Source organism: Coptis chinensis, unplaced genomic scaffold, assembly GCF_015680905.1.
Source record: "Coptis chinensis isolate HL-2020 unplaced genomic scaffold, ASM1568090v1 utg1955_pilon_pilon, whole genome shotgun sequence".
NCBI classification, from domain to species: domain Eukaryota; kingdom Viridiplantae; phylum Streptophyta; class Magnoliopsida; order Ranunculales; family Ranunculaceae; genus Coptis; species Coptis chinensis.
In genome coordinates, this window is record NW_028238119.1 from 188321 (window position 1) to 201160 (window position 12840).

The 12840-nt window shown below is 33.8% G+C and overlaps 1 protein-coding gene and 1 pseudogene across 2 annotated transcripts; both read left to right on the plus strand.

Annotated features, from left to right (window-relative positions):
• The first annotated feature begins 2911 nt into the window (after positions 1–2911).
• LOC147473676 (uncharacterized) lies at positions 2912–3646 on the plus strand (annotated as a pseudogene). Its single transcript, XR_015210353.1, has 3 exons — positions 2912–3170; positions 3247–3379; positions 3456–3646. The product of XR_015210353.1 is annotated as an uncharacterized LOC147473676 (transcript).
• Positions 3647–6900: 3254 nt separating this feature from the next.
• LOC147473677 (transcription initiation factor IIF subunit beta-like) lies at positions 6901–8870 on the plus strand. Its single transcript, XM_086587172.1, has 5 exons — positions 6901–7006; positions 7103–7233; positions 7356–7430; positions 7707–7856; positions 8383–8870. The coding sequence occupies exons 1-5, from the start codon at positions 6904–6906 to the stop codon at positions 8500–8502; spliced, it is 579 nt and encodes a 192-aa protein (XP_086443298.1). The 5' UTR covers positions 6901–6903; the 3' UTR covers positions 8503–8870.
• The last annotated feature ends 3970 nt before the right edge of the window (positions 8871–12840 follow it).

Here is a 12840-nt window from a genome sequence, read left to right on the forward strand (position 1 = left end):
CTACGAATGGGTGTTGTTATATTAATTATTCTAAAAAATATTTGCAAATATGCATAACTATTATATATTAATATTATATTGATCACTCAACCAAATTTCTTATAGCGTGAAAACCTCACTCTCCAAAAAAAAAAAAAAACTCACCTTTGATAAAATTCTTCAACTTCATTTGTTTTGTTTAATAATTGAAGTTTAATTGAATTTTTGTGAGATTGCCTAATAAGGCGAAGTTCATATATATTGAAGCTACTTGAATAGCAAGGAGTTCCTAATCATACGAAAAGAGATAAGATAAACATCATTTTAAATACAAAACTATACTTATCGAGACATTCCCACAACATATAACCCAACTATGTTTTGAGGTTAGTTTAATGCATTTGCATCTAGTTTCTGATTTTTCGTTATTTATATTTTGAGGTTAGTTCAATGCAGTTGCATCCAATTTTCAATTCCCATTATTTATTTTTTGAGATCAGTTCATTGCAGTTGCATCCAGTTTCTGATTGATCGTTAATTATTCTTTTCGGTTAGTTCAATACATTTGCATCAAATTCCCAATTTTCTATTAATTGTTCTTTGAGGTCAGTTCAATGCATTTGCATCCAGTTTCTGATTTCCCGTTAATTATTCTGTGAGATTAGTTTAATGTATTTGCATCAAGTTTTCGATTTCTCGTGTTTATTATTTGATAAAGTTGCATTTGCATTTAGTTTCCGATTTCCCGTTAATTATTGTTTGAGGTTAGTTCAATGAGTTTGCATCCAGTTTCCGATTTCCCGTTAATTATTTCGAGGTTTTGCATCCAATGTATTTTTGAGATTAGTTCAATGCAGATTTTGCATCCGGTTTTCGATTTCACTGTTAATTATTTTTAAGATTAGTTCCACGATTTGCATTATGTTCCCAATTTATAATTAATTTTTCTTTGAGGTTAGTTCAATACTGATTTGCATCCAGTTTTCGATTTCCGTTAATTTAATCTTTGAGAGTTAGCTCAATGCATTTGCATCCGGTTTCGATTTTTCCGACAATTATTTTTGATGTTAGTTTGATGTATTTGTATCCAAGTTTTGATTTTTCTGTTAATTATTCTTTTGAGATTAGTTTAATCTGCTTGTATCCATATTTTGATTTTCTATTAATTACTTTTTAAGATTAGTTTAATGCTTGCATTTGCATCCAGTTTTGATTTCCGTTAAATATTATTTGAGGTTAGTTCGATGCATTTGCATCCAGTTTTCCGTTCCCCATTAATTTGTTTTGTCGTTAGTTTCATTCAATATTATATATATTTTAAAATATTTATCATTATTGCTTTGCCGTTATTTTTTTTCATTTTCTATTATATATTTTGTATAATTGTTTTTAACTATGTTTTGAAGCCATGTTAAGGATATATTCAAATAAGTAGGGTGTTTTATCATAGATACTAAAATTGTATGATTTGTAATAGGAAATTAGTTTATACAAATCACCTATTTTTTAGCATTTTTTTTATTTGATCAAATATATAAGAATTGGAACACTAAAAGTGTTTGATTCAGTATTTCTACAAATCACCTATTTTTTAAGTAATTTTTTTTTATTTGATCAAATATATAAGAATTGAAAATACACTTAAACTCTCAAAATATAAGAATTAGAAATACACTCAAACTCTCCAAAGAGTTCCATGTACGTGGGAGACTATTAGAAAATATTATCTTTCATATTAGAGTGCCACATAAGATAGAAAAAAAAGCTAACTCTCATATTAGAGTGCCACATAGGAGAGAGAAAATCTTTCTTTAAAGGTCTCTGCTTTAGTAGATACTAAAATTGTATGATTTGTAATAGGAAATTAGTTTATACAAATCACCTATTTTTTAGCATTTTTTTTTTATTTGATCAAATATATAAGAATTGGAACACTAAAAGTGTTTGATTCAGATTTCTACAAATCCTTTATTTTTTTTTTAAGTAATTTTTTTATTTGATCAAAATATATAAGAATTGAAAATACACTTAAACTCTCAAAATATAAGAATTAGAAATACACTCAAACTCTCCAAAGAGTTCCATGTACGTGGGAGACTATTAGAAAATATTATCTTTCATATTAGAGTGCCACATAAGATAGAAAAAAAAGCTAACTCTCATATTAGAGTGCCACATAGGAGAGAGAAAATCTTTCTTTAAAGGTCTCTGCTTTAGTATATAGATAGTAGATGTACGCAAAATATTCTTTTTTGGCCAACCATGCACACAAGTAAGCTATTTAATTTTACCCAATGTAAAATTCCACAAGGACTGGAAAACCAAAGTAACATCTATGGTAAACTATGAACAGTTTGATCATCATATATAAGGATATCCTCTCGCTATTGTAAATGCCAAAAAATGCATTATGAAACTGTAGAAAGAAGAAATAACTCAAAGAAGACAGGTAGAAATAGTAGGGTTGTCAACGGGCCGGACCTGAATAGGACACACCTAGGTCCATCCCAAATCATATTTGATATTTTGAGTCCAAGCCAGATTCGGGCAAGGGCCAGGCCTAAGTGGTAAGAATCGAACCCACAATTCTTGTGTGACAGGCACAATACTAACCAATATAGCTTCTAATCTTTTATGTCAACTTCCAGTAAATATAATAGATATATTAATAATATTAAATATAAAACATATAAACTATTATAAATTTCGGGCCGGACCATTATTGGATCGGACATAGGTATGTCCAGAGTCTAGACCTAGCCTAATAATCTTATCGGGCTAAATTTAAAGTCTAAGTCCTTATCTTATCGGTTCGGATTCAATCGGAATTCGGGCTTGTCCCGGCCCATTGACAGCCCTAAGAAATAAGCACTTTTGGGCCCAACGTTAAAATAGTCCACGAATATGTAATAAAACTGTTTAAAACCGCGAAACGAAAACGAGTCCCGTACTCAAATCAGAGAGAAAGAGAGGGAAAAATAAGAAGCTGAATGGAGGAAGATGGCAATGGAAGCAGTAGCAGTGGCAGCAATCTAGACACTGCAAAGGCAGATAGATCAGTTTGGCTAATGAAGACTCCACTCGTTGTCTCCAAATCTTGGCAATCCCATGCTTCGAACCCACACCCCGTTGCCAAAGTTGTCCTCTTTATCGACCCCCTTCGCTCTTCCGATGATCCTTCTTCTGTCCAGGTTTTATATCTCACTTCCCTTTCACTATCATTTATAATAATTAGAAATGTTATTTACTATACACTTATATAATCAGTTCACGATGGAAATGGTGGACAATGATTCTGGAAACATGCCCAAGAAATACTCTTTAAACATGTTCAAAGATTTTGTTCCAATGGGCGTTTTTGCGGAGGGTAATCCGGGTGAGGCAAATCTATAAGCATTTGGTGCTGTGAGTTCGTTTGCAGGAAATGGTTTTGGAAGCTAACTTTTTTTTTTTTTTTTTTTTTGATTGATTGATAGGAAAGATTGTTGTGGAAGGGAAAGTTGAACACAAGTTTGACATGAAGCCACATAATGAAAATATTGAGGCCTATGGCAAACTTTGTCGTGAGAGGACAGACAAGTCTAAGATTAAAAATAGGCAAATTCAGGTTGCTGAAATACAATTTCATTTCCTCCCTCCTTTTTTTTTTCAAGTCTATATGGTGTGAAGTGAAATCTACAGGAATGCTCTCAACGAGGCCTTTCTAAGGAAACCGCACGCACACATCAAATTCTTAAATAACAATATGGTACTCCGCAGGAGAGCTGAATTGCGCTGAAAGCAAGTCAAACTGTGTCAGAGGTAAACTCTCCTAGTAAAGCACCTTCGGAACTCATTGAGAACTCAAATAATGAACTGATTAGAAAATGTGGAGCTAGTTTTTCCCGAATTAAGTGCTTCCATAACACAGATCAGCATATGAACAAGCCGAAAGAAAGTGGTCATAACTATTTACGGGATACAACGCAAAGCACTAAACTTCAGGTACTCCGTACACCTAGATGGAATCTGCTCTACTAATTTCGGAAATACTATGAAATTAAAGTTTCACAGAACAAGGGGTCCACATTTTTACTGTAATCATAGAAAAATCCTTCACAGTGACCTAGCTACTTCTTGTGCAAATGCAAAAAGAACTTACATTTGGAGGGCCGATAATGGTGCCAGTCCACGATCTCATAAATATGTCATCACCATCATCCATTCCATAGCTAACTGTTCCATCCCCAATTCCTTTCTCCCCCCTCTCAAGTTCCTCGAGTAATCTGAAATTTCTAGGAACTGCAAATGACCAATACACATTCAGCTATTACATACTCTTATAGGAAAATATGCGGATCAAAATATCAAAGACTGATTGGTATCTAACAATGAAATGACCAAATTTACTACATAAGAGAACCGGTATCTTGACTCTTTAGCTCACATTTCTCAATTCTTTAGTTCCCACAACAGTAGTAAATTAAGAAACAACACAAGCTTATAATTACTTTGCTTTGCTTTTTTATCTACAAATTCTACCAAAAAAAATTGGTGAGATTATTTCCTAGTGCTGGAAAATAATGTGGAATTTGGTTATATAAGGACATACTCTTAACGCTTTATCCACCCAGTTCTCATTATAAACAAGTAACTCTGGTTCCAGAGTATACCTCTGATTTTTCTATAAGGAGAAGAGTGGTAAAAAATAGTAAGCAAGTTTTGAATTTGAGGCCTTGCTTGCAACTAAGTGATTGTCCTTACAGCATAACACTGTTACCCGTGAGCTCGAGGGTCGAAAAGAACAGATTTTTGGTACGTTAAGCTAGTTTGTGTTTTATTACCACTCATAAATTCAACCACGCACAATCATGGGACAAATGCACCACATAGAAATGGGGCTTGCATAAATTTGAATTATAAAGCTAAACAAAGGCATAACGAGTAAATCAACTTTACAAAACAAACCAAATTTAAGAGTAGAATCAAAAAGCTGCTATTATTAATGAGCCCATGATGAAAAATGAAGATAAATAGCAAAGTGAAACACACAGATGGTTTATATGTAATGATACTGACCGACAACCCTGGAACCTTCTTCAGTGCCCATGTTGCAGTGCAACAAGAAGAAGAAGAAGAAGAAGAAGAAGAAGAAGGGAGGAGTGTTTGTTTTTTGGTTTGAGGGGCTAAAAATGATCTGGATAGACTCGACATATCATAGTTTTCAATGTTCACAAAATGGTGAAATATCATCGATATCTTTTGGAAGTTTGACTTCAGACAGCCAGAAGAAGAGTAATTTTTTTAAATGAGATATCAACTCTTTGTGGTCGGGAAGGGTTCGATCCCCGATATCATCACCCAAAAGTTTTACCAACTAAGCTGGATAAAGAAGTAGAGAAAGGATGAACAAGAGTAATTTCGATAACGCCCAGATTTGGGTTCAAGAGCTTGTATATTCGTTACACCAGCTTACTGGATTCGCCACTAAAACCCGACTTTTATACAAAGCTCATCAAGGGTTTGGAATGTGGGGCATGCTCTTGCAGTTGTGTTGAGCCGTTTAGAACATGGCAGTGTGGACAATAGTAAGTAATGTACGCAAAATCTTTTTTTCTGGCCAACCATGCACACAAGTAAGCTATTTAATTTTACCCAATGTAAAATTCCACAAGGATTGGAAAACCAAAGTAACATCTATGGTAAACTGTGAACAGTTTGATCATCATATATAGGGATATCCTCTCACCATTGTAAATGCCAAAAATGCATTATGTTGTGTTGTAGAAAGAAGAAAGAACTCAAAGAAGACATGTAGAAATAGTAGCCAAAATCTTCTTTTATGGCCAACCATGACACACCTAGTAAGCTAAATTTAATCAAATTTGTAAAATTGGAAAGAATCGAACCCAATACTAACCAATATGACTTCCTATTTTTATATGTCAACTTAAAATTAAATATAATAGATATAAAATAATATTAGGGAGAGATAAGAGGCACATTGATCATCATATATAGGGATATCCTACCCACATTGTAAATGCCAAAAACAAAATTGTAGACTTTAAAAGTTGAATGAAAAAAAAAGGTTTAATTTTTGTAGGTATAATCTCCCACCATGGAGAATATGCTCACAAAAATTTAGCTCATTCAAAAGAAATCTATATTTAGAACATGCTCACAAAACTTTTGGACCGTTAGATAAAAAGCTAAAAAATAAACACTAATTTTTACATAGTTAGACATATCCCAATATTATAATTTTTGTGAGAATGATCTTTTATGGTGGGAGATCATCTCCACAAAACCAGCCTTAATTCATTTTATGTGAAAATTGTTAAAATATAATGCAAGAAATATAATAGATATATTAATAATATTAAATATAAAACATATAAACTATTATAAATTTCGGGCCGGGCCATTATTGGAGACCTGGCCTAATAATCTTATCGGGCTAAATTTAAAGTCTAAAGTCCTTATCTTATCGGTTGGGATTCAACTTTAAGCTTGTCCCGGCCCAAAATAGGCACTTTTGGGCCCAACGTTAAAATAGTCCACGAATATGTAATAAAACTGTTTAAAACCGCGAAACAAAAACGAGTCCCGTACTCAAATCAGAGAGAAAGAGAGGGAAAAATAAGAATTTGAATGGAGGAAGATGGCAATGGAAGCAGTAGGCCAGTAGCAGTGGCAGCAATCTAGACACTGCAAAGGCAGATAGATCAGTTTGGCTAATGAAGACTCCACTCGTTGTCTCCAAATCTTGGCAAGCCCATGCTTCGGACCCACACCCCGTTGCCAAAGTTGTCCTCTTTATCGACCCCCTTCGCTCTTCCGATGACCCTTCTTCTGTCCAGGTTTTATATCTCACTTCCCTTTCACTATCATTTATAATAATGAGAAATGTTATTTACTATACACTTATATAATCAGTTCACGATGGCAATAGTGGACAATGATTCTGGAAACATGCCCAAGAAATACTCTTTAAACATGTTCAAAGATTTTGTTCCAATGGGCGTTTTTGCGGAGGGGAATCCGGGTGAGGCAAATCTATAAGCATTTGGTGCTGTGAGTTTTTTTTGTTAGGAAATGATTTTGGAAGCTAACCTTTTTTTTTTGTTTTTTTGATTGATAGGAAAGATTGCTGTGGAAGGGAAAGTTGAACACAAGTTTGACATGAAGCCACATAATGAAAATATTGAGGCCTATGGGAAACTTTGTCGTGAGAGGACAGACAAGTCTAAGATTAAAAATAGGCAAATTCAGGTTGCTGAAATACAATTTCATTTTCCTCCCTCCTTTTTTTTTTTTCAAGTCTATATGGTGTTGAAGTGAAATCTAACATTTATATCTGTTTCAATTTGGTCATGTTCTGTGTATTTTGGAAGATGATTGACAATGACCGAGGAGAACATATGAGGATTAGGCCTGGAACAGTTGGTTTGATCTCATCCATTTCTAAGGTATTTAACAAGTTGCCTAAAAAAAAAAAAAAAATCCCCCACTGCTCCCTTGGCTTATATTTTGTTGTTGGTTTTGTAGTTTTTCTTTAAGTTTCTTATATTACTTAAAGAGTCTGCTGTTACTTCTTCATAAAGGACGGGCTATGTTGTATTGTTGTCCAAGTATGTTGCGACTTACGAATTGCTTTTCTTTAAATTTTCTAGCAGTTCTTGCAAAATTAGATGAATGAATGATGTAATTCTAATAAATTTGTGGGTCTTCTGTAAACTTGTCAGGATAAGAAGAAGACAGCACCAGTGAAGGCATCAGACATGAAAAGAACAAGAAGGGACCGTCGGGAACTGGAAGATATTATGTTTAAGCTATTTGAAAGGCAACCAAACTGGTCGTTGAAGAAACTTGTTCATGAAACTGATCAACCTGAGGTATGCACGTTACATAGAAGAACACAAATTGTGTGCTTATGTCAAAGACTTGTGTACAACTGGTCTCCTGGTCTTACCTTTACTTTTGTTACTGAAATTCCTAATTAGTGTTACTAGTGAATTGTTGAACTGTCATATATGTTGTTTCCGAATTATCTGGGTGACTTGAGCCAAGAAAGACTGGGGATGTAATAAGGCACACTGGTATTACCTAGTTAATACCAACCCCCCCTAACCCGCCTGCTGTATGCAGCTAAAATCTGAGTAATCCAAGCCATGGGCCAGCATGATTTGTTGCAAAGTGTGTTTCATACACAACAAATGATATGACTTATTGAGTTGTTCAATGCGTCTGAGTCTTGTCTGTATCATTAAAGAACACTTTTTGCAATTTTACTGTAGGTATTTCTTCTTATCGTCCAATCACCTTATCGACTCTTGTAGCAGTGATTGGGGGATAATCTGTTTAAGTAATATGCATTTACCTGAATCTTTTACTCATTGAAGCTTCTATTTATTTTGTCAGCAATTCTTGAAAGAGATACTGCAAGAGCTCTGTGTCTACAACAAGAGAGGAACAAATCAAGGAACATATGAGCTGAAGCCAGAATATAAGAAATCTGTTGAGGATGCAGATGTTAGTTAAACATTCCTTTGCAAATGGCATGTTAAAAATTACTGGCCATCATAGTCTTCTGATGTGAAAGGTGGAACTGTATAAGAGGTTGTTTCATCAGTTGAGAAAAGTGGCAAAATAGCAGTATGACTAATAATGGAAACTTCAGACTGGCCTTCCTCTACTTTCGTATCAATTTGATTCTCACAGTAATGAGCTTGAGGGAATGACTAAACGTTTATAAGTTGCTCCATATTTGTATATATTGCCTAATCAGCTGTTATAAATGGTATGTGTATAATTATGGTGAATGAAGATCCTGATGTTTTATTGAGTGAGAACACTCATCCTAGTCTCGAGAACAGTTTTGTCTTCATATAATTCAGTTTAGTATCCACTTTGCCAATTCTATGCCTACACATTCGTCTGAGGTGAGTACTATTCAAGGTACTAAACATCAGCAGTATAACCATTGTAAATGCCAAAAAGATGCATTACACCAATTGGATTTAGTTTGTCAATGAAACTGTAGAAAGAAGAAAGAAGACATAGAAATAGGCACAGGGGGATGTATGACTGTAGGCTGTTGTTAGTCAGTTGTTGGGTTTAACTCATCAGTTGTATACTGATTTACATTTTGAGTAAACATTAATGCAGGTGTTGTCCTTTGATTTTCCCATTGTTTAGAATAGCCGATTCTTCTTGATGTTTTTGAAAATTTAGACATGTGCTTTTCTATTGTTGAATCCTTGTTTCTGTTTGTTTGAAGTGTGATATTTGAGTTGACCTGGCCTTACTCACCGAGGCTTTGGCCAACATAGTGAATGTGGCAAGAACTGGAAAGGGAACATGGCCTTGTGTGATTTGGAGAGGTGGCAGCTTACTTGTCTTCTACTGGTTTCTTGAATGTTCCAAATTCCCAATGCTACTAGCAGGACACTCAACAAACTCTAGCACCAAGTTTAAGCAGCTATTAATATAGTAAGGAAGGTTTTCCAGAGAAGATGTCAATTGAACATTTAAGATAAAGAGGAGTTTATAGTTTACTGGTACTACTATCTCTTTACTTATATCTTTGGAAGTTGGTCGGTACAGCTTAATGAAGTTAGAAACAATAAAATGTGAGAAATGCTAAAAAAGAAACGACCACTTTAAGGAGCTACATATAAAAACAATATTATCTGGATTTCCATGCTTTCAAAATTTAGTAGAGGGATCTCTCTTGGATTCTGAAAGAATCAACTATTTTGGAATGGTAGCTCCAAGCTTCTTCATATAACATGTATGAAATCTCATAATATAACATTGAGTAGTGCCATGTAATACTTTTAATCACAGGTGCATGTCCAGTTCCTTTTCAAGTAATGTTGCTTTTTGTGTGAATTGACACTCTTTTTACTTATTTGAGGTAGGTTAATGAAATTTATAATGTTTGATCTTAATGAACTCTTTGCTGCAGATTATGTGATATTTTCAATTCCTCACAAGCCCATGATTGTGTGACACTGTCTCTAAGAAAATTGTGATGGCTTTGCTCAAGGATTTTTTGGGGGAGCAAACATCTCTGAGTGGTAGCGGAGTTGGTAAAGCGCGGACTTGACTGTGTGCAGATAAATACTAACTCTCATACTGATGGTCCATGCTTATATATCCCTTTTTCAATAGTTGTTATTGATAACCTATCTTGTTTTCAGACACTTTAATACTAGGTAACAGATTGAGAAGATGTAAAAGAGACGTCTACCAACAGTTTAGTTGTTCTTTTGAGTGCTCCAAATGTTAGAGGCAGTCTGATATTCTCAGATATGGCACTTGACTGCTAAGACTATGGAATCGTGTTGTCTCTCCCTTCAAGGTATTTACGCATGTACTATTCTCCTTGTACAATAATAATGTTGATTACTAATGCCTTTCATGCAAATTTTCTATATTGTAGTCTCGGTTCTTTTTGGTTATTGGCAAAACATAGAATGTGATCTAAAATAATTAAATAAATCAAACATCAATTACCCCACATTACCAACATTACGCAAAAAGAGCACTGCCAGGTCCTCTCCCATTGTCAGTGTAAGTTTATGTTGTCATTAAAAGGAGGCTTTTTTAAGGTAACATATATTAACGGTCAACAATTAGCCAAATTTTATAAATTGTTAATTACATTTGACAAGTTTATAAATTTTTAATTTTTTTTTATTATTTATGACAATGTTTAGAATAGCTAGGATATCATATCTACAAAATATTAGTCTAATTCTGAAACTTATAAATGTCCTAACAATTTTGAGTTTGTTTATGTTGTCAAGATAAAATATGTCCCCAATGCCCAACCCCTCATTTAGTTTTTTATAAATATATTTTACGAATTATATTGTAGCAAATGAAATATCAGTAGTCGATATTGACATTACATTAGCAACTTTCATACTGAAATATACAAACAGAACAACCAAGTGTTAGAGATATATAAGAATAAGAACATGCATGATCTCAAAACCCAGTTTATATCATAGGCAGTACATTGAAAGACATACCTCCTAAGCCAGTTTGCCAAGTGGCGCTGTTAGTGTGTCGTGAGTGAGATTTGACTTTTGACTTTTGAGAGAGGTAACAGACATAAGAGGGGACATTTGTTGAGACTTATCGTGCTTCCGTCCCGTGAAGATATTAAACTTTAGTAGATAAAAAAAATAAAAAACATATTTTTAAATAATAGTAAAAAACAAAACATAATAAATAATTAAGTAAAGACGTAATTAAAAAACATATGGGAATTTTGAAATGTGCATGTTAAGAAATACACATATTTTAGCCGCTAAAAAAAAGTATTGAAAGTATGGACAATTGAAAAACACAAGTTTTGATCACAAATGAAAGATGAAGTTTTACGTTTAATTAAAATCAAGTGAATCAACGAGCAAATAGCTAGACCAAATCTCTCTTTTTGGACACATCATCATCGCATAATTCACATTACATTTTTTTGAACAAAAAGTGTGTCTTTTAAAATTTTATATGTAAATTTAGTTAGCCACAATATTATATAAAATTTTGTATGGATGTTCAATGTTCATATTCTCTTATTCCAATTTGTATTACAACAAAATCAATTGGAATAATGAGGTTCACAAGTTTGATGGCATCGATCTGATTTGTGTGATCGTGATGTTTTGCAAATCTTTTATTTCGATGTTGTGCATCTTATACTAATTCTCTGCTTATGTTCTACTATGGTAGCACTCTAAGATTTTGGATATATCTTTACTGATTTTGTTTTCAATCGTTGTTTAGATCGAAGTAAAAAATATTGTTGCATATTCAAATTGGTAGGGAAAAAACTTCAATGACAATGGCCGGCTAGTAACATGTTATTGTTCGAAAACTATTTTATCACATATCACACTAAAATTTATACATATGGCTGGCTATTTTGAATTGTTCTCACATATAATGTTTGGTTCATTTCTATTTTGGTAACGGGTCAGGGCACTAGAATCGAGAACAAAGGCAAATAAGAACAAAACCCATATAGGTTTAAATTTTTTAGAACTCATCTGTTTTGAAATTATAGGACCAATAACCAAACTGATGCTCATAAACCAGGAAAACTGGTAGGTTTGCCTCGGCTTGATTCATTTTGGATTTTCCAATTTTGGTTTTCGACGAACACCACTAGCATTATCTATGTTTTGATATGTTTGATTTTCGCATAACCTGAGCAAGTAGGCAAATGCCCTATTGGACTTGGCAAGATTTTGTGAAATGTCAAATTCTTATAGGATGGTTTAAGGTATGAGAATATTTTTCATATGCCCATTTTCTGATATGTGGGTTTTTAAAAAGCTTGTATTTTAATTTCACTTTATTTAATTGAACTGCATGTAGATGCCATCAAGAAACTAAAGGAGGCAGTGTCGTTGGCGTGGGATAGGGCTGAATCTTGGTGGCTATTGGGCCATGGCTACCTAACACTTGCAAATTTATCTCCAATAATTCCAGTGTCACAAATGCGTTTTCACTTTGAAAAGGCATTGAAGTCCTTCGAAATGGCTGAAGGTGATTGGGCTTGGAGTTGCTTCCTTGGTAGTGGTAGTGGCAAGGTTAAAAATTTCTCACTAGGCAGTGTTTCATTTAGTGAATATGATTAGCACTCAAGTTCATTTAGTGCTTATCTATGAGGACTTAAGACGTTCATTAAGCAAATACTTAATAGACATAACTGCGAAAATAAAGATATTCCGAGTGTATTTATGAAGATAATTGCGAAAGTTATTTATGAAGTATTTTGTGCCACTTGTGCTATATATTACAAGTAATCTCCATGTTGGTAACTTATTTAGACTCTACCTGATTGTACTGAAAATAACATTT